This window comes from Pipistrellus hanaki, assembly GCF_964339955.1.
Source record: "Pipistrellus hanaki genome assembly, chromosome: 14".
Taxonomy (NCBI): domain Eukaryota; kingdom Metazoa; phylum Chordata; class Mammalia; order Chiroptera; family Vespertilionidae; genus Pipistrellus; species Pipistrellus hanaki.
This window is the reverse complement of record NC_140516.1, coordinates 21606151-21629258: the sequence shown is the minus strand read 5'-3', so window position 1 is coordinate 21629258 and position 23108 is coordinate 21606151. Positions and strand designations below refer to the sequence as shown.

The 23108-nt window shown below is 38.0% G+C and overlaps 1 protein-coding gene across 9 annotated transcripts in view; it reads right to left on the bottom strand.

Annotated features, from left to right (window-relative positions):
• JMJD1C (jumonji domain containing 1C) overlaps nucleotides 1-23108 on the bottom strand; it is a 207745-nt gene that overhangs the window by 27431 nt on the left and 157206 nt on the right. For all 9 annotated transcript variants that reach the window (XM_084903943.1, XM_084903944.1, XM_084903945.1 and 6 more), the window contains 5 exons: nucleotides 21329-23007; nucleotides 17944-18116; nucleotides 15150-17353; nucleotides 10296-10497; nucleotides 1651-1865 (listed from right to left, as the gene is read on the bottom strand). In XM_084903943.1, coding sequence (XP_084760069.1) covers nucleotides 1651-1865; nucleotides 10296-10497; nucleotides 15150-17353; nucleotides 17944-18116; nucleotides 21329-23007 — 4473 coding nt within the window. The remainder of the gene's footprint in view (nucleotides 1-1650; nucleotides 1866-10295; nucleotides 10498-15149; nucleotides 17354-17943; nucleotides 18117-21328; nucleotides 23008-23108) is intronic.

Here is a 23108-nt window from a genome sequence, read left to right as displayed (position 1 = left end):
CTCTGGTGTGGAGGATTATCTAATGGAGTGGTCGGCAATCTTTCAGACCTCACAGACCACTAGTGGTCTAGGGACCACCGGTTGGCAACAGCTGATCTAGTGCACTGTAAAATGTGTAATACTTATGTACTAGTACTCTAATCCCAATACTTTTTAGTTACTGAACCAAAAATATCTCCTGGGGGTGGGAGTGGGGTAAACCACTGATTTAAAGGAAGCCAAAGAAGCTAACATTTAGAGCTCTTACTATTGTAGGTACTTTACATAAGTAAACACAATTAACCTGACAACTTTCTAAACAAATCTATAAAGAAGTTATTCCTATTATATAGTCATACAGTTAATCAGGGTGTAAAGTTGAGTTTTAAATATACATCTAACTCTAAAGACTAAGATGAACTATACTAGATTAAAAACTTAAATAACTGGGATGGATTGTTTTTTCCTTTGGCAAATGCTGTAACTTCCCAATTTTATATCCAAACTGTCTTTGTCAATGCTAAACTATGTCATAATGGCAGAAACAGTAAAATGCTATTGTGATTTCACAAACTGCTAATCCATTCATTTCAACACTAATTGGAAAAAAAAAAAAAAAATATATATATATATATATATATATATATATATATATTTTTTTTTTCCTCATAAATATATATATATTTTTTTTATTAAAAAAATATATATATTTTTTAATATAGCCATAACCAGTTTGGTTCAGGGAATAGAGCGTCAACCTACAGACTGAAGGGTCCCAGGTACGATTCCGGTCAAGGGCATGTATCTTAGACGAGATCGGGCGTGTTCAGGGTGGTATGGCCGTAGACAAGGGCATGTATCTTAGTTGCGGGCACATCCTGAGTAGGGGGTGTGCAGGAGGCAGCCAATAGATGTTTCTCTCTCATCAATGTTTCTAACTCTCTATTCCTCTCCCTTCTTCCCATAGTGTTATACAAATGCCAAAGATAAGTAATACCAATTTTAGGTTATTTCAAGAAGTAACATTTTGCCGAAGCCGGTTTGGCTCAGTGGTAGAGTGTCGTTCTGCGGACTGAAAGGTCCCAGGTTCGATTCCGGTCAAGGGCATGTACCTTGGTTGCAGGCACATCTCCGGTAGGGGGTGTGCAAGAGGCAGCTGGTCGATGTTTCTCTCTCATTGACGTTTCTAGCTATCTCTCTCCCTTCCTTCTCTCTGTAAAATATCAATAAAATATATTTAAAAAAAAAGTAACATCTTCCCTATTACTCAACTTATCAACTTAACTCTTATTATTAATTTTTACAGAGAGAAAAGGGAGAAGGAGAGGGAGAGAGAGAAACAACGATGAGAGAGAATAATTGACCAGCTGCCTCCAGCATATCCCCTACTGGGGATTGAGCCTGCAACCCAGGCATGTGCCTTGTTCGCAAATCGAACTTAGGACTTCCTGATTCCTTATGATGCTCAACCACTGAGCCATATTGGCCGGATTAGAATGTATCTTTTACCCTAAGTATGTATAGGTGCACTTGTACATAAAAAGTGTTATCATCAAAATTAAAAGTCAACAAGACTAGGCAGGATTAGGGACTTCTCCCAAATAAAACATACTTCAAATTCTTAAAATCAAATTTATACAACTTCATGTTCTAAGTATATAATTTCCTTACCATCCTTTTTCACCCAGGACAAAGCTGTTTTTTCAGATGTTACTAATTGACAGAACTTATCACCTATTATATCCAAGATGTATTTAGAAGTTTCTATGTCTAGTTCATCATCTTCATAATTTTCATGTGTCCATAAACTCATAGCTTCATCATCATATTGGTCAGGAGAAGAGAAACCATCTATTCGAACAACTCCATTTTTACTAAATGACAATCTGAAATATTAAAGCATAAAAGAATTATTCACCAAGATAGAAGTCTAGGTATTTTAAAGTTGTACATTTATAATAAATTTATATTTTTATATTAAACTAGAGGCCCGGTGCATAAAATTCATGCATGGGTTGGGGTGATGTCCCTCTGCCAAGCCTGCATCCTCTCCAATCTGAGACCCCTTGGGGGATGTCTGACTGCCAGTTTAGGCCCCGTCCCTGTGGCAGTCAGACATACCTCTCATAATCCAGGATTGTGGGCTCCTAACCACAGGCCTGCCTGATTGCCCTAACCACTCTGCCCACCAGCCTGATAGCCCTCAATCACTCCCCTGCCAGCAAAATCATCCCCAACTGCCCTCCCCTGTTGGCCTGATTGCCCCCAACTGCCTTCCCCTGCAGGACTGAGGGGACTGGGGACTCCAGCTGGATGAGGTGGGGATGAGGGGACTGAGGCTGGATAAGAGGGGGCTGAGGGGACTGGGCACTGCCCATCTTGTGGCTGTTAGCACTGCCATCTTGTGAGGGTGTGATGGTCAATTAGCATATCCCTTTTTTATTAGATAGTATATTTATAATTTAAAAAGAAAACACAGTAGTTCACATATACACACACTTTAATTATTAATTAAATTTAACCAATTTAGATGATTCCCATAGTGTTATACAAATGCCAATGATAAGCAGTACCAATTTTAGGTTGTTTCAAGAAATAACATTTTCCCTATTACTCAACTTATCAACTTAATTTTAATAAAACAAAAACTATGTCCAAGTATTTGATGAGAAAAAGATTTACAATGTTAGCTAAATGTTTTCTAGAGCACTGCAGTTATTTTATACAAAATCTAAATCAGGAACCTCTCAAGTTGACAATGCTAGAAATTACTTAAGACTTTTACTTGGAGGGAGAATCCAAGATGGCTGCTCGGGTAGGCACCTAGCCGCAGCCGCACGCAACAATTTCAATAAAATATAAAATGGACATTACCCAGAACTACAGGAAAGTCGACTGACTGGAAATTCTACAACGAGAAGCAAGGAGAAAACCAGAAGGAAGCGCGGAGGAGCTGTAAAAGCCCAAGGTACGGAGACACGTGGCGCGTGGAGAGGACGGAGCCGGAGAGGAGGGAGGCCGAGTGCCTGGCTGGCGTTCCCTAGCGGGAAGGAGATAAACACTCTGACTGTGCTGGGCCCCCAACTGCTCTGAACCCCCATTCTAGGCCAGACCCCGGGGACCCAGGCTCACCCACAGGGAGCTGGGCTGTAAGGCGGAACCTGGGGAGGCGGCGAAAGGAGGTCCCAGAGGCGCGCACACTGCACGCAGAGAAGGGACGGCCGGCTGTGCCGTAGGACTGCCCTGGCGGGAAGGAGACAGGGGCTCCAGACTGCTCTGAACGCCATCTCCAACTCCACTTCCAACTGAACTGAACCCCAGTTTCGGGCCCATTGCGGGAGAGCCTACACTGTTTGGCAGCAGGCGAAAATCGAGGGCACCTTTCTCTCAGAGGCGCTTGCAACAAGTACTGAAGGACCCTGAGTCTCAGGAGTCCCATAGGGCGGGGCTGACGGAAGCCAAGGCTGTAGGCTCCACCCTGAAACTCCGCCCCATCAGAAAAGCTGCCTGCGAAAATGCCTAAACCAAATAGATCACAAACGAAAGAAATGGAGGACAAAAAGCGACTGGATATAGAGTTCAAAACCACACTTATAAGGTTTTTCAAGAGTATCCTAGAAAAGGCCGATAAAATAAATGAGACCTATGAGGATATGAAAAGGGATCAACAAGAAATAAAGAATACATTGTCTGAAATAAAAAATATTCTACAGAGTCCTAAAAACAGAATAGAAGATCGCAAGAATCAAGTCAAAGATTTGGAACATAAAGAGCCAGAAGACACTCCTCTGCAGAAGCTAGAAGGCAAGAGAATCCAAAAAATTGAAGATAATGTAAGAAACCTCTGGGACAACTTCAAACGAACCAACATCAGAATCATGGGGGTCCCAGAAGATGAGAGAGAGCAAGATATCGAAAACATACTGAAAGAAATAGTGACAGAAAACTTCCCCCACCTGGGGAAAGAATTGGACTTACAAGTCCAGGAAGCACACAGAACTCCAAATAAGAGGAATCCAAAGAGGACCACACCAAGACAAATCATAATTAAGATTCCAAGAGCAAAGGACAAAGAGAGAATATTAAAAGCAGCAAGAGCTAAGCAGGTAGTTACCTATAAAGGAGCACCTATACGATTGTCAGCTGATTTCTCAACAGAAACCATGCAGGCCAGACGGGAATGGCAAGAAATATTCAAGGTGATGAATAGCAAGAACCTACAGCCAAAAATACTCTACCCGGCAAAGCTATCACTCAGAATCGAAGGTCAGATAAAGAGCTTCACTAATAAAAAAAAGCTAAAGGAGTTCATCACCACCAAACCAGAATTATATGAATTGCTGAAGGGGGTTCTTTCAGAAGAGAAAGTAAATAAAGATAAAAATTATGAACAACAAATACGTAACTATCAACAAGTGAATCTAAAAACCAAGGAAATTAAAAAAAAAAAAATCTGATGAACAATATTAACTGTTGAATATAATAGAATCAGAGGTATGGAAGGGGAGTGAACTGATGATTCTTGGGGAAAAGGGGAGAGGGGGATGTGGGAAGAGACTGAACATAAACTGTGCACCTATGGATGAGGACAATGGGGGGTGGGAAAAGGGCAGAGGGTGGGGTGGGAAGGGGGAGAAAGGAACACTTGTAATAATATGAACAATAAAAATTTATTTAAAAAAAAAAAAGACTTTTACTTGGAGGATTAAAAAACAAAAACAAAACAAAACAAAAATAAAACAAAAAACAAACAAAAACGCCAAGTACCTACACAGGTTGCGGCAAAATAGGTTCAGTTGTGAGTGCACTTAACAGTCTATTCTTGTACTAACTATTGTATTTTTTTTCCATACAACTACCTGTAAACCTACTTTAATATTTTTCAATAATTAAAATGACACTTTATTAACCTGATTTCGATGAACAAGGGTGAAACTTTTTTTAAAATAAATCTTTATTGTTCATATTACAAATGTTCCTCATTTTTCCCCCTCCATTGCTCCCCTCCACCAGGTTCCCACCCCACCCTCTGCCTTTTCCCCACCCCGCATTGTCCTCATCCATAGGCGCACAGTTTTTGTTAAGGCTCTTCCCACACCCCCCACTCCCCTTTTACCCTGAGAATAGTCAGTCCACTCCCCTTCCATACCTTTGATTCTATTATATTCACCAGTTAATATTGTTCATCAGGTTTTTTAATTCACTTGGCTTTTAGTTTCACTTATTGATAGTTATGTATTTGTTGATCATAATTTTTATCTATATTTTCTTCCTCTTCCTAAAGAACCCCTTTCAGCAATTCATAAGATTCTGGGTTGGCAGTGATGAACTCCTTTAGCTTTTTTTTAATTTGTAAAGCTCTTTATCTGGCCTTCGATTCTGAGTGGTAGAGTATTTTTGGCTGTAGGTTCTTGCTATTCATCACCTTGAATATTTCTTGCCATTCCCATCTGGCCTGCATGGTTTCTGTTGAGAAATCAGCTGACAATCGTATAGGTGCTCCTTTATAGGTAACTACCTGCTTTTCTCTTGCTGCTTTTAATACCGTATTTTCCGGCGTATAAGATGACTTTTGAAACGAAAAAAAGTCAACCAAAAATTGGCCAGAGTCAGTGAGGCGGTCTATTAAAAAAAGAACTGCTGTTGCCTCGGAAGTGGGGGGTAGTCTTATACTGCGAATATAGGCCTAAACCTATGTTTTAACTGTAAAATTAGGTGTCTTCTTATACACCCAGTCATCTTATACGTCGGAAACTACGGTATTCTCTCTTTGTCTTTTGCTCTTGGGATTTTAATTATGATATGTCTTGGTGTGGTCCTCTTTGGATTCCTTTTGTTTGGGGTTCTGTGCACTTCCTGGACTTGTAAGTCTATTTCTTTCCCCAGGTGGGGGAAGTTTTCTGTCACTATTTCTTCCAGTATTCTTTTGGTATCTTGCTCTCTCTCTTCTTCTGGGACCCCATAATTCTGATGTTGGTTCGTTTGAAATTGTCCCAGAGGTTTTTTACACTATCTTCAACTTTCTGGATTCTCTTATCTTCTTGTTTCTATGGAGGAGTGTCCTCTGTCTCTTTGTGTTTCAAATCTTTGACTTGATTCTTGCGATCTTCCATTCTGTTTTTAGGACTCTGTATAATATTTTTTATTTCAGACAATGTATTATTTCTAGTTGATCCCTTTTCATATCCTCAAAGGTCTCGTTTATTTTATCAGCCTTTTCTAGGAAATTCTTGAAAAACCTTATAAGCGTGGTTTTGAACTCTATATCCAGTCGCTTCTTTCCCTCCATTTCTTTTGTTTGTGATGTTTCCTTGTCTCGGCATTTTCACAGCTTCCCTGAGTCGGTAGGGTGGCTTTGTGTGCTAAGGTGTCCTATATGATTCAGTGAGTCAGCCTCCCATTTACCTGAGGAGGACAGTCTTGGTGTAGCCCTTTGTGGGCTGTGTGTACAGTCTTGTTGTTAAGCCTTGTTGTTGGTATCACTGGGAAGCATTGATCTCCAAGCCAACTGGCTATGAGGATCAAAAGTGTCTCAGCTAGAAGGTTTTCTGTATTCCACTTGAATGGGGCGGAGTCTCGGGGTGGCACAAACTTTGTTGAATCCCGCACGATTGGTTGCATGCACGTGCAGCTCTTTGGTATAGACGCAGACAAGCTTTGGATTCCTGTCTGTCACTCCCTAGGAGAGTCCTATTCACTGCAAACTAGAAAGCTAGCCACTGGAAGGGCTTCTGTGCTCCGCTTGGATGGGGCGGAGTCACAGGGTGGTGCAGACAAGCTTTATTCAGCCCCTCCCTATGAGGGTCTGGTTTCTGAGTCCCACAGTAATGACCGCTGGCTCCACACACCTCTGAGAGATCTCAGCCCACTGCCTGACGGTCTGGCCTCTCCCTGTCTGGGGCCATCTATCAGAGCAAAAGGGTGGTTCTGATTTCCTCCTGAACAAAAAAGCCAGCCGCGCTTTAGCTGTTCGTCCTCTCCATGTGCAGGAGTGAGCCAGTAGTGAACTCAGCCCGCCCTCTCCACACTCTGCAAGCAAGCAGGCAGCGAAGTCGGGTGGCCGCCTTTTTGAGCGCACAGTTCTCTGTACCTTCACAGTTCCTGAGGTTCAGTGTACCTTCTCTCTCATTCTCAGACGGTAGAGCCTCCTCTCAGCCAGCCGTCCTGCGCTTCAGGGCGATGATTCCCCTGTTTTTCAGTTCTAAATTCAAATTTGTTGTGGTAGGCTGCATTCAGGTGTCTATCCTATGCCGCCATCTTGGTTTTTCCAAGGGTGAAATTCTTAATAAGTTTATTAGGAACCCATTAGTGTGTTCACTGCCTTTTAGCTTCTGACACCCAATTAATGTAACTACTGTAAGTACTCAGTACAGAGAAATTTAGGATAAATGGGAGGCAAAATTGCCTTTTCTTATAGCTGGTGGGGATTATTCAATTATTTTTGTAATTAGTCGCAAACATGGGATACTGAAAGTTCATTACAAGTCATTCTGGACTTTTCTAATGGATACCAACGTCTTTGCTTCTTTTTCACATTCTTTTCTTACCTTACCCTTTTTCCTTTTAAAATGCCAATATCTCCCTTTATTTTAGCCCATCATCTTATTTCAGCTTGATATTATTGTATATTTACCTGTATATTACATTCCAAACTTTCTAAGAGTTTATCTTTTCAAACCACTTTCCTTTGATTCCTTTTTTGTACTTTCATGTGTATTATCATCTATAACTATTTTGTTGAGAATTATTGGGTAGAAAGATCATGAAGTAAAGAACTAAGAAATAAAACTTGTCTTCCTACAAATACATACTTTAGGGATCTCTACTGAGCTATCAGCACTGAATACTTGCAAAGTACCTCCTAATTTCTTAGGAAGATAATGCTAATGATTAGAAAAATAACTGCAGCTAACATTAGAGTATACCATATGTGCTTGGCATTACATTAATGACTTTGTGTATTTACATAATCTTCATGAAACCCTTCTGAGGTAAAATACCTCTATCATCCATATTATGCAGATGAGTGAGGCTTAGCCATAGTCCTACCTACCATTATAATTCATACAGGAAATAAGAATGATTCCAGAATCTGAGATATTAGTCTCTACTTCCTAGGGTAAACCAGCTATTCTTCATTCACCTCTTACAAATCTACCTGTGAGATTCAGTATTAAGGTATTATTGGAAATGTTAATATTACCATTAAATATACTTTGGTTATATAATAATGTAATATTACAGAATAATAGTAACTATATCAGGTGTTCACAGTTAATAATGCAGATTTTGTGATCAAAGAATACACGGTAATTTCAAGAGAAACATCAAAAGTGCTTTATTCAAAGTAATGTCCATTACAATTCCCCATCTTTCAGGTGATTTGTGGATACTGTCCTAATAGAACTTTTCTTAGGCAAACCATTCAGAGACCCAATTTTCCACTTCTTTGTATGTTTTGAAGTGCTGCTCAGAAAGTGCATGTGCCATCAATCAGAACAAGTGGTGATCTTGAAGAAGCAAGGTCTGGTGAACACAGTGGGTGGGTTAATACTTCCCAGGCAAGATCTTTTAACGTATCTTTAACTGGTTTTGAAGTGTGTGATGGTATGTCATCATGAAGCAAAATTACTTTGCTGTGTCTTCTGCGACATTCTGGTAGTTTCATGATTAAAGTGTGGTTCAAATTGATTGTTGTCTGTAGTGATCAGAATTAACAGTTTCACCTGGATTTAGAAGCTCATAATACACCACACTTTCCTGATCCCACCAAACGCAGAGCATTGTCTTCTTTCCAAAGCGATTTGGCCTTGCAGTCCAATGTTGATGGTTGACCTGGATCAACCCATGATTTTGTGCGTTTGGGATTCTCAAAATAAATCCACATTTCCTCTCCAGTCACAATTCAATGCAGAAAGACTTTCTTTTGTGCCGTTGAAGCAACATTTTACTGATGACTTTTTGGTTTTTCATTTGTTTTTTTCTAGTTGATGTGGCACCCGTTTTTCTTCCTTTAAAATCTTTCCCATTGCTTAAAAGTGATCATAAATTGTTTACTGAGCAACGTTTAATCTTTCTGCAAGTTGTTTTTGAGTTTAACATGCATCTTCATCCAATAACAGTGGTAATTTTTGGTCTTCAAACTTTTTCAGTTGCCTTGGACGTTCTTTGTCTTTCACATAGAAATCATCACTTTTAAAGCATTTAAACCAGCGTTCACAAGTATCTTGAGATGGAGCATGTTCACCATAAGCTTCACGAAGTATTAAGCAGCACTTTTTTTCAAAATAATGAATCATGACTTCTAGCAAATGCTTTTCTTTTGGCACAAATTTCAACATTTTAAGCGTAAAAATATCTATGTTAACACCTTCAGAAAATTTGATATACGAAGTTTTGAAGCTTGCTATCAATACAACAAAATAGCATACATATCAAATTGCTTATATCAACATAAGTATGACTCCATCTATTGAAAAAACCGCATTTTTAACCAGTTCACCTGGTAAATTTTTAAACTTACACTATAAAACTTGGGAAATGATACTAATAATTCCTTTCTGTCCTATTACAACTTATAATTTTATAGCTACATATATGTTTAACAAGATAAAGGAATGGGTATTCCAATATAACGCACTGACTTTAATTTCATGTCTACATTATTTACCTAGATTTATATAATATTTTGATTGTTAGCTAATGCACAGATATAAATGGGACATTGTTTTGGCCAGGCATATACTAGTAAATGTTTAAAAAATCTCTATATGACACAAACTGTTTCCTATCACTTAAAAAAAAAAAAAAAAAACTAAACATTTCTCATTTCTCATTAGGGAAGGATAAATCTCTCAGTAGCGAAAGGCCATGAATACATATAAACCGTGTAAATATGAATTTATTCCAAAATAGCCATTTTTAAATTCAGTACTAAGTTTAATATCCTATATAATAAAAGGCTAATATGCAAATTGACTGAATGGCTGGTTGCTATGATGTGCACTGATCACCAGGGGGAGCGCCACTCATCCAGAAGCTCTGAGCTCCTGGCTGGTGAGCGCAGCAATGGTGGTGGGAGCTTCTCCTGTCTCTGCTTCAAGGGGGCAGTAAGGAGTGAGGGGTCCCAGACTGCGAAGAGGGCACAGACTGGTCTGAGGGACGCCTCCCAAGTGTACGAATTTCGTGCACCGGGCCTCTAGTTCTACAATGTTTCAGGAACAAGGCGGCTCCTATCTCCAAAAAGGATCCTCCGAATGCATAATTTCCAATATCCATAAACATATTTCCCCACAATTACATGTTTTTTAACTTACCGTCTAAAGTAGTAAAATCTACAAAACACTGGTGAATGGGTTGGTTCTTCTTCTTTTTTACTCCGAATAAGTCTACATTCTCGGCACTTTTGCAAATTAGGCCCTATCTCACAGCAGGAGTCATCCTGTAAAAAGGATTCCCCAGTTTGCTTCAGCTTCTTGACTTTACGCCAATCTTTTAATACTGAACGAGGGATGCCAGCTGTAAAACCAATAGGAAAATATTAGCAAGATTATACTTTAGAAAAGTATACTCCTTTAAGTAAGATTCAAGTCAATTATACAATTGTGATGACATATTAAAAAAAATATATATTATAGAAAAGTAAAGAGATTACAGTTCCACTCTTAATAGCTAAAAAAGTCCAGAGCAACACTTAGTATTTTACTAACCAAATGAAATCTTCTGCCAGTATACTCTAAATGCAGATCCTGAGTAAATCTTCTAGTTGATTCGTAAAGCTAAAAATACAACACTTCTACACAAAATATTTGGGACATGTAGAAGGAAGCTCCTTCAAGATTCACAGGAAGAACTTAAAGACTAAAGGCTAATACTTTTAGAAACAATAGGGTAGTTTCAGCATATTTAAGTTTTTGTGTGGTTTATTTTTAAAATCCTCATCCTAGGATATTTTTTTCCATTGATTTTAGGGGAGAGTAAAAGGGAGTGAGGAGGGGAGGAGAGAGAGACATCAACACGAGAGAGACACATCAGTTGATTGTCTCCCGCATGCGCCCCTACCAAGGCTGAGAAACCTGAACTCCAGGTCCATGCCCTTATCAGGAATCCAAACCACCTCCCTTCAGTCCACAGGTCGATGCTCTAACCACTGAACAAAACCAGCCAGGGCAAAATACTTATTTTTGCAATAACCTGATTCTCGAAAGTATGGTTCATTAAGTCAAGAAACTGGTAATTTCCTAACACCAATATTTAGGAGAAGAGGCACTAAGTTATTCTTCCTAATAGCTCTCTCCCCTTATTATAAGGTCCTCCATTTGTTATCAATGTATTGGTGAATTTTGTAGAAAAAGAAAAAAATTTAAAAGAAAAAAGCCAACATTAACTTAGCTATCTTTTTTTTATGACAGAAAAAAGGGGTACCACAACCCCAAAGAAAAATAAAACTGCAGAAAATTCATATTATAATATATATTGTTGTTCCATCACTTTTATTAACTTGAACCTAATTGTTGTAATAAACACTGGCTCAAGTAATCAATCATCTGTAGAGTAGGAAGAACTCAAAACATTATACACTAATTAAAGCCTGCCTACTTGCCTATTAAATTTTTACTATCTATTAACTTAATAGCAACCTATCTTGGGACAAGCAGTATTTGTTGACTCTTATGTGTTTTTTACTGTGCAAATGTATAATGTATCTATTACATCAGACATGAGATTTACATAGCTTACTATTTCTATCATAGTAAAGGAATAAATTTGATTTCCTATTCTTCTGCTTTCTAATCATGCCTACTTTGTGAATCAAAGGCAGTACAACTATTCTGAGACTATATTCTTCTTGCTGAAATTTTTAGCAGAACTCTGGTCCTGAGTTCCCACTATTGCTTACCTGTTAACCTCTATTGTAGGCAGCACAAAGCAAGACCACACATCTTAAAGTAGGAAGTATTGTGTTTAAACTCCAGTGCGGCACATTTAAAATCAGCATGTCATTAAGCACTTCTATGATTGATACCAGATTCTTTACAATTACAAGTTCTCCTATCTTCTGTCTTTAATTTAGAGCACATGTGTCAAACACAAGGCCCGCGGGCTAATTCCAGCCCGCCAGGCCTTGCAATGTGGCCCACACCGCGCTGTCATCACTGCACTCCGCTGTCAGTTTATGACATTGTCAGTTTATGACTGTTCAGTAAACCATTTGGCCCGCGATTTAGGCTGGATTTTAGATTTTGGCCCCTTCTCTGATTGACACCCCTAATTTAGAGCAAGGAGCAACTTGACTAAATCCACTAGACAGAGAAATGCATGTGTGTACACATATACCACTCATGGAATAAAATGTTTTCCAGAAGGCTTGTATAAAAGGTTTTTTTACTTCTTTCATTTTGTATAAGACAGATTTGTCCTATGGACTATATAAATAGAGCTTTCATAAGTCAGAATGAACAACAGAAATGGTACACTGTTGATAAATTTTTATTTGGTACACTTGCTTCCAATAACTTACTTTTAAAAGTGCAATCTACTTTTATTTGACTGGAAAATAACTATTAACCAAATATGCTTTCTTTTTATTGTTAATTCTTACCAGAGTATATTTTTTCCATTGATTTTTTTTTTTTTTTTTTTTTAAGAGAGTAGAGAGTAGAAGGGAAGGAGGAGACAGAGAGAGAGACAAAAACATACAGAGAGAGGGAGAGAGGGAGAGAGGGAGGGAGGGAGGGAGGGAGGGAGGGAGGGAGGGAGGGAGAGAGGGAGAGAGAGAGAGAGAGAGAGAGAGAGAAAGAAGGGGGAAGGAGAGGGAGAAACATCCCTGCCAGAGACACACATTGATTGGTTGTCTCCTGCACATACCCTGACCAGGAGATCAATACCCTCAATCTTTTGACATACAGGCTGACACTCTAACCTCTTAGCTACACCAGTCAGGGTCCAATATGCTTTTACATTCCAAATAATGGAACAGTCATAGAGTATGGATAATCATATCTTTGTGAACAATTTAAATAGTATTATAATAAGAAGCCAGAAATTTCCAATCAAATCTCTATGCTGTGAAACAAAATAAACAATAAGAGTGTTGTTGTTTTTAAGTGAATTACAAAGACACAAAGAACCAAATCATAAGACCAGTTGTTTTGTATTATATTTTTGATTATACTTAAGCCATTGATTTTATCACAAGACTTAGATATATTTAAATTTGATGGGCAATTTCAGTTCATAAAATTGTTGTGTTTAAAGATACATTATCTACTCAGGTTGAGAAACTAGATTTATAAACTCCCAATTTAGAGAACTTTCTAGATAGCCCAGAACAATAGCAAATCAACTCTGCCGATAATTAAAAGATGGCATTTAACAGTCATGTAATTTTATTTTGGACTTGGGAATAAATGGGACTTAACATAGCCTCTATGATTAATTTCACTAAGCATAACAAGTCGGGATGGAGAGAATGCTGATTCCAGCCTTTGTCTTAGATTTCTTACATAGGAAACAAGAACATTCAATCTCAAAAATGAAACCAGAATATGTACTTCATTAAGAGTTAATTTTATAAATTTAATTTCATTAAGAGTTTTCTAATAGGAACCCTGGAAGGTTCCTATTTTTGTTTTTTGTATGTTTAAGTATTTGACTACCTAACACCAAAGTAAATGTTTTATGAAGAAAGAGAAACAATATTGACCATATTTAGCGTCTTAAGAATTAATTGGTGGAATTAAGTAGAACACATGATATAGAAAAAGCAAAACTATACAATCCAATACTCAAATGGCAAATATTCTTTATCAATTTCCCTATCTTCGTTTTTTTCTGACTATATTTGCATTTCAGTCTCTCAATCTCTGTCTCTAGTTGAGCTAATTTTCCTTTGTTCTCTCTCTTTTTGAAAGTCCATCCTTTTCTGTGATTCCATTTTCCTGCTTTTCTCTCGTTCACTTTGCCTCTGATTTCCACAAAGGCATGTGGGAAAACCTCATTCTATGTGAAAAGGCCCAAATAAGGGCCTTCAAGCATCCAAATGCTCGTGAAAGAACTTCTTGAATGTCCACACTGTCACAGATATTTCATATACTGCATGTGGATTAATACATGAATACAGTGAGACCATTATATGCTTTCTGCAATGTACAACTGACCTAAAAATAAAGAAGCAAACTGAGAAAAACTATTACAAGAGAAAAAACAAACAAACATATGGAAACACTTTATAGTGAATATTAGTAGTATCACTTATATTGCTATTGTAGCCACAAATGAAACAAACATCAGTTTTGAAAGTTTTACTTATTATGCACATTCTTCTTGAATACAAAAATGAACACAGAGAACAATAATGAGTCTCACACCCCACTTTTAACTTTTAGCTATTGTTAAGAACTGCTTGAATGAGTGGCATTATTAAATAGAAGATAATTTCAGTATGGTCTTAGTTTTGTCATCAGTGAGAGAAGCATAAGCTAAGAGGCCACATCCACAGTACTCTGAATTCTCTTCTAAATATGTGACTTAGCCCAGCCAGCGTGGTTCAATGGTTGAGCACCGACCTATGAACCAAGAGGTCATGTTTGAATTCCTGGTCAGGGCACATGCCTGGGTTGCAGTCTGGATCACCAGTGCAAGAGGCAGCTAATCAATGATTTTCTCTCATCATTGAGGTTTCTATCTTGCTCTCCCTCTCCCTTCCTCTCTGAAATCAATAAAAATATCTTTTTTAAAATGTGACTTAAAGAAAGCATGTGTAAATAAGATTTATTTTTCAACTACATATATCTTGTTATAGGTAAATACTTAATATTTGAAATCCACTTTTGATGTGGCAGCTATAAATACAATTTGACAGTTTTTAGAAATGTTCAAAATTCTGAGTAACTGCTAGATTACACATTAATTTTTTGCCAGTATAAGTGCTAGGTAAAACATATATCTAGAAGACTCTTCAAAATGGAGAGAGATATATTCTCTCATTTCCTCTTATAGAATACTTATAAAATGTAGAAATGAGCTCAGTGAGCACACACATAATGCTAGAGCATACAAATAAAGTCAAAAGATGCTTTTAAACTCACTAGTCTTTAGAAAACCACACAATTATTCCAAGAACATATAGCATATTTTATCTGAGATTTAAGAAAAATAAATGTACTTACCACCAGTGCTATTGCTCTGCAATTTCAATTTACTTTTTTCTTTAGCACTCCTGCTGAGAACCCCATTGGGTTTTAAATCTTCCTCCATTTCACCTTTTCTCTTCTGCAAATCATTCTGCTTCTTTTTGTAAGTTGGCTTAGGCTGTCTTTTAGTCCTTTGTTCTGACTTGCTTTCACTTTCATCTGAGTCTCCACTTTCAGAACCAGATTCATAAGTTCTTTTGGCTTTTCTCCTATTGACTTTATCATCTTTTATATATTTATCAACTATGATCTTACTATCTACACTATTTTGTATATCATTAGATGTAGAGGCTATTAAATTAACAGAACATGGCTTAATAATTTCTGAAACAGAATTCCCTGAATTTTCAATTTTATTAGTATTTTTATCTTCTTCTGAATGTCTAGTAAGCCAGGCTTTTTTAAGTTTAGTATGGTAGTTTGGTTGACTTGCCTGGGATGCTTGCCCATTTCCTACAGAGTTTGCTTTGTTTATTGTATTACAGACTACAGTGCTATCCAAGACAAGGGAGGCTGAAGATGTCTGATTTTTCACCGCATTAGGCTCAGTCTCACTAGCATTACTATTTTTATACTGAGCTGCAGCCAATGCTGCCTTGTGCTTTTTTAAATGAATAAAATCAGTTGTGCCTGAGAACCCAGAACTGGGCTGAACAGCGCTTCCTGTCTTACTACTGGCTGGTGTAACTGGAGCTGTGGTGCTGACCTTGCATTCTTGTGTGTGAGCCACTGAATGACTGACACTTTTTGAAGAGGTACAGTCTGAGGATTTAGAGGGCAAAATGGTATTTGATAAAGAGTAGATTATTCCGGAACCACTCCAGCTGGAAACACTAGTGGTAGTGGCAGATGTGAATATATCCATTTTGGTGTTACACACTGTATTTACAGCAGACACAACTGAACTGGGAACACTGCCCTGTGAGACTGCCTGAAAGTTTTTTGCAGATTTTATGTGAGCACTGTCTGAATTCACACTTGGCAGAATTATTCTTCCAATTTCTCCAGCTTCTGCTGGTTTGAGGCAATCTGTTTGATTTGCCTCAGCTGAAGATCTTCCGCTAAGTCGATCTTTGGATGTTAACTGCATTGCTGGCACACTGTCAAGTTTTGTACTAGATGGTGGACGTACAATGACAGATGCCATAGCAGCTTGTGACTTTCCGCTGCTTTTCTCTACATGCCATTCAGCTTTCTCTTTGCTAAGGTTATTATTAGATTTCCACATTTCTGTCAAACTCTGTTCAGAAGAACTCTTAAAATTTGCCTGAGATTCTTTTGGCTCAGGAATTAGAGTTGGAGGCTTTTGTGACTCTTGAACTTTCCCACCAGCATTTACAGGCATCACTGGAGTTAAAGTTGGAGGGGAAAGGCTACTATAGCTGCTTTCCTTTCTATCCAGGCTGTGATGAATTGGTGGATGAAATACTGGTGCTCTATGTAAAGCAGGCATACTCCGAAGTGTATTTGTAGAAGAAACTGTCAAATGGGTAGGACTTCTACAGTCATTTCTGAAGGTTGTCACTGAGTGAGAAGCAATTTGATGGGAAAGGTGATCTGGTATTTTGCCTACTAAACCTTCACTTTCCGGTTGGTGTTTAATCAAAGGTGGTGGTTTTGAAAGAGATGATATAAATGAAGTTAGAGTTTGAGGATTAGCAGCCGATACAAGGGTATTATTCTGTTTTTCTGTGTAAATATTTGAAACTTCTTTGGATGGGTATGACCTTGGTGGTTCATTGACCACACTATTAGACAATGTAGTGAAATAGTTACTTTGGGGCAAACTCTGAGGCACTGAGTGCTTCATTTTATAAAGATCTGATACTGAGCATTCCACATCTTTGTCTTGTTTGATGACATGGCTTTTAGGGCTAGAAGATAACGATGCTATTCTGGGATAGTTCTCTCTCTCACCCTCAAGCCCCTTGATTTTAGTTGTAAATGGAGCAACATCAATACTTTCTTGAAGAATTCGGCGGTGTTCCTCCTTATATTTGTTTAGTCTCTCTCCAGTTTCCTGGGGTAGTCTCTGTAATGGATTCATCACAGGATCCACAAAATGTCTATGCAAATGACCATCTTTTCCAGTCTGTGACCTAGTAAGTTCTAGGTCATTTTTTGCTGATGTAGATGAAATAGAACGTAATGGTTCAATAAAAGCTTTCCTCTCCAATTCTCTGTAAAGAAAATACACAACGATATGATGTCAGATAGTTATTAGTTTTATTAGGGTGATCACTTCATAAATTGTATAAATGTCTAATCATTGGGATCTGAAACTACTAGTGTACACATCAACTATAATGAAAAAGTAAAAATTTATTTTAAAAGTAAACAGGTTTCTGTAATGACTTTTTCTTGGATTATCTAAAGATAGGTTCTATGCAATATCATCTATAATAATAAAAGTGTAATATGTTAATTAGACCGACATCCTTCCAGATGACATTCCGGAGGAAGCTGGGGCTGCGAGGAAAGCCCAGGTCCTGGGTGCCTGGGTCCTGGAGGGAAGCTGGGGGAAAGCAAGCCTACTCTTACACAAATTTTGTGCAATGGGCCTCCAGTTCTATTATACAAGTGAAAGACGATTTTCCATGTATTCTAATATTATCAAGTAAATTAGAGTGTATATCAAAACTGAAAGAACAGTACTTATTAAAAGCCCAGTTTTTAGAGATTAACTTAAAATAACTTGCTTATTAGAAAGTGAATTAAGAAAACGATAAAAGACAAGGCATTTGTAAATTTTAAGCATTGGTGAACTTACTCTTTATGATGATCTACTAAACTTTTTGTCAATGGTGGACTGGAATGTGTTGTAATTTTAAGAGGCCGATGAGGCTCTGCACTGGAAGGTCTGACAGGAATGTGACTAAGTAATCCAATACCATCTGCTGAGGTCACAGGGGTGGGTTGATGTAACCAAGAGCTGGGAGAATTCTATTTAAGAAAAAAAGGCAGACTTCAGTTAATAAAAAAAGCTAAAAAAAGCATCACAGTAGGACTAAAATAATGATATACTTATGAAGCATGTGACTTTTTCTAAATCCACCTAATGAAAAATATTCGGACAATAGGTAACCAACATAACTATATGAATATTTCCATATGTCAAAAGTAACCAGCATTAAACTAGTAATTTCTAGAAATTTTTTATTGAATGTAGATTTTTAAATTATTGCCTTTAAAAGTTATATAGAGAACACTGCTTATACGATTGCCTAAGATTCTATCAAAAGAATATATTGCTAATAAAACACCAGAATTTGTTATTCCTAAAATACTTTTAATCACAAACAGAACTTCTAATCAAGTTCATTTGCCAATTCTGTCATGAAAACAATAAACTTTTTCAATGTAATAATTTATTTAGAATATATGGCAGAAAATTATATTTTAAAATCCAATTATAATCCATCCCATCTAATAAAAGAGTAATATGCAAATTAACCATCACTCTGCTACACCGACAAGCCACGCTCATCAGACAATCAGAGGGAGTATGCAAATTAACCCCAACTAAGATGGCTACGGCCACAGAGAGCAGGAGGCTAGGGTTAATCCCGCAATGGAGGAAGCCAAGCTCTCCACACATCCTGGCGGGCCCAGGCCTCCAATCAAGGGTACAAAGTTTCACTTATAGAAGTTACATAAATTCCAACAGAAATGGCTTCTGCAGAAGGCTTGGCTCTGCTCCAGGCTACAAGGTTTCAATTGTAGAAGATAAATAAGCCTCAGATACCAGGGCCTCCGCTTAGGTCACCAGGGGGCGTGACCAGCCTGCAAACCACCACAGGCCTCTCGCCCAGGCAGCTCCACACCACAGGGGAACCCCCACCCTGATCCGAGACACCCTTCAGGGCAAATCAGCTGGCCCCCACCCATGCGCTAGGCTTGTAATAAAAGAGTCATATGCAGATTGAAAATCACTCCAACACACAAGATGGCTGCCCCCATGTGGTCAAAGATCCTTCCTCCCATGTGGACAACATGGCTGGCAGGGGAGGGCAGTTGGAGGGGCAATCAACTCTGCAGGGGAAGGCAATTAGGGCTGACCAGGCAGGCAGAGGAGCAGTTACACATCTATCAGGCTGGCAGGGGAGTGGTTAGGGGGTAATCAGGCTGGCAAGCAGAAGCGGTTAGGGCCAATCAGGAAGGTAGGCAGGCGAGAAGTTGGGAGTCAGCGGTCCTGAATTGTGAGAAGGATGTCAGATTGTCTGTTTAGGCCTGATCCCACCAGAATTGGATCTAAACGGCAGTCGGACATCTCTCAAGGGTTTCCAGATTGGAGAGGGTGCAGACTGGGCTGAGAGATACTCCCGCCCCCATGCACGAATTTTGTGTACTGGGCCTCTAGTTTCACTATAAACTGTCAGTTGTTGGGTCATTAAACTTGGACATGTGGAGTTATAAAAAAATTGTTTTCTCATACTGAATATGTTATAACATTGCTCTCTATGTTAAGAGTTACAACTATCAAGAGATACAGTTAGAAATTTTTTATACTATAACTCATTGGCATTTCTTCCAGAACATGATTTGTTGAGTCAAGATACCGGGAAAATATAATCCTTTGATTTTAAAATAGAGGGAATAAATTTTATATCTCTAAATGATAATGCAAAAGTCATATGATATAATGCCAAAGATATACTGCTGTCAAATTACTTCGATTAAGAAATATTATCATATATAATAAAAGCCTAATATGCAAATTGTCCCCTCAGGGAGTCATTCAACCGCTTGCTATGATGTGCACTGACCACCAGGGGACAGTGTGGAACATGGCTGGTGTCGGTGACACAGCGCTAACAGGTAGTGGCAGTGGAGCCACTGCCAGCCCGAATGGGCCCTGACGAGAGCAGGACCGTGGCTGGATGGTGGAGCAGGTGAGTGGGCACCAGCCTGTGTCTTTCCCTACCTCTTCTCTCTCTCTTTCTCAAAAATAAAAATAAAAAATTTAAAAATCAATGGAACAATGTCCTTGGGAGGATTAACAAAAAAAGAAAAAAGAATTGGGCTTAAAAAGGAAAATCCTATTACATTCTAACAACATGGATGAACTAACTTTAAGATTACGCTATGTGAAAAAAAAAAAGCCACCAAAGGTCAAATACTGCATGATTCCAATCAAAGGTAGCATCTATCTAAAGCACTTTGAATCACAGAAATAGAATGCAGAAAAAAGTGTTTGCGAAAGACTGGGGGGACAGTGAAGGGGAGGAAAATTAATGTTTAATGGATATAGAATTTCAGTTTTGCAAGATGAAAAAATTACAGCGGTCTGGTTGCACAATATTATGAATATACTTAATAGTACTACTGTACACTGTTGTTAATGACTAGGTTGGTAAATTTAATGTTACCTTTTTACCACAAAGTAAGTATGGAGGAAGATAGCTAGGTAGAAAAAGTTAAAGAAAATTCTGGAGTATTGTTGAAGAGCATCCTTGGCTGCCCCAAGGACTAAGTTGTCTCCTGAAGTTTAACAGGGACTCCTACTCCCCCATTTTTTACATTGGGGCTGGTAATGCCCTCAACACTTTCTTAGTATAAAAATGAATTGGATTAGAGAAACCACATAGTCCATGAAGAAAGGAAATCATTAAACTATTATCTTCAGCAATACTCTATTAAGTAGAAAGAATTTAAACCCCAACTTTACTAATATAAGGACCCTTTAACTTTGGCTGCCTTTACAAAACAAGGAAATTAGAGTCATAGCTTGTAATATAGCATCAACATAATGCATACAGCTGGGGAATATAACAATTTTATCTTTTAAAATTTGATAATATATATAAAAATCCTAACAACTATATATAATTTTTATTCCAGAAACTCCACTTATAGGAATTTAGCTTGGCCAAACAATTATGGATATGTACCATAATTAATTTTTGAAGATAATCTTCATAATACGCATAATAGAAACAATCCAAGAAGTTTTACTTCAAATTGGCTTCTTAAAAAATAGACTTTGAGATTTCATGGCTCTGAAGTTACTCTAACTGGGAAGTTTCATTATAATTAGAAAAATAACTTAAAAAATGTTAATGAATTATATAAAGAAATCTAGACAATTAATGAAATGTTTAGAAAGCACTTGTACATATATTCATGGATATGCGGCTAACTACAATATAACTTACCCTTCTTAATGAAGATTCAGCATTAACTGCATTTTCTGGGTGAACCCACTTGGAAGAAGGCAGACCAAGTCCTGAGTATGCATGTGTTCCATTTGGATATTGCCAAATAATTGGATAAAGACCAAGCTGACTATACGAAGCAGAAGGATGGGCTTGTCCAAGAAGATGAGGTGACTGGTGCTGTAACAACTGTTGCTGTTGTTGGTGTGCTAGTGCTAAGTGGCTCAGGCTGCTGGCATGAGCAGTCTCTAATCGTGGGTGGCCACCAAGTAAGGAGGCAGTAGGCACTCCAGGTAACACAGCAGGTAGTAAATGAGGGTGATGAACAGAATGATGTGGACCACTAGTCAGAGGGTGAGAGTTAATGGTAGGCAATGGAGTTTGACTGGATGATCCGGCCAATAAGTGGGTTGCAGGAGTTAAGGCAGGGTGATGGGTACCTGGATTTAAACAGGTTCTATGAGATGAAGAATGAAGAGAAAAAGGATGCTGGTTTAAGAAAGGTGAAATGTGATTAGCTCCTGTTTCTGACCCAATAAGTGCAGGATCTCTATAAACTGTGAAATGCTCATTTTTATCAATAATAAGAGGGCTCTTCGTAGTTTCTAATGTATTGCCTCGAGTAGGAACTGGATGAAAACTGCATCTTGATAATTCATGTTCTATCTTATTTGCCAGTCTTCTTTCACCAGTGGTATGGCTGTTGACATAAGTAGCCTTAGACTTAACAGAATCAGGAGAATGGGTAATTTTAGATTTAACAACTTCAGGTGAGGGATTAGATTTTGTTTTGTGACCATCTACTGAAACATTAAGTTTAGATTTTATAACCTCTGGGGGCGGACTTCGCTTACGCAGCTTATCTTCTATTACAGAACCTACACTTACAGAAGACGTATAAGAGGCATGCTGATTTTTTTCTTTTTCCGTATTTAAATGATCATTTCCTGAAGGAGCATTCTTAACATTTGATTGGGTTAAATCTACTTTAACTACATCACTGACCCAGCTATGGTCAGAATCTTGTTTTGATGCTTCCAAATATTTTGCATTTACAATCGAATGTTTTGAATCACTAACATTAGAATCCATTTTCTGAAGTGTCTGAAGGCCAAAGGTATTTGAATTTTCCTGAACCACCTTTTCAGAATTAGTGTCATTTGTAATATCAATAACACATTTTGGTGTGGATGGTCTGGATACAAACTGCTCCTTTGGCAATTCCACTGTATGTGTTTTATCCGTTTTTTCCTGAAGAATTAAATCATTAGGATTATGATCAGAAAGTGTGGTCTGTTCTGATGAATGGATAATCATTTTTTCTTGAAGCTGAGAGTTAACAAACGTCTGCTTCTCCACTTCTTCATGTTTTGTATCTCCTTGTATTTGATCCCAGGGAGGCTGGCTATCTATTAGTGTCTCTTCTCCTGTCTTCTCGTTATTTTGGAATTTTCCTTCTTCTCCATTTACCTTCGAAATGTTCTTATTTTTTAACTCATTTTCTGGTTTTGGCTCTATGGAATTATTTACTATCCTCTTATTTGAATTTTCTGAGTCACTGTTTTCAGAAAAGTCTGAAACATTGTCGGTTCGTAGTCTTTTCATATTTTGCTTCTTTTCATCCTCCTCAGGTTTCCTTCTTTTGTTCACCAACTGTTTGTTTTTACCTTTAGGATTTTCTGCAAGATTAAAAAAAAGAGGTTTTCCTTTTAATACTAATATTAAATAAGTATACTTTAAATGTATTTTTGTTTTATTTGTTCTCATTCCCTAAAACACA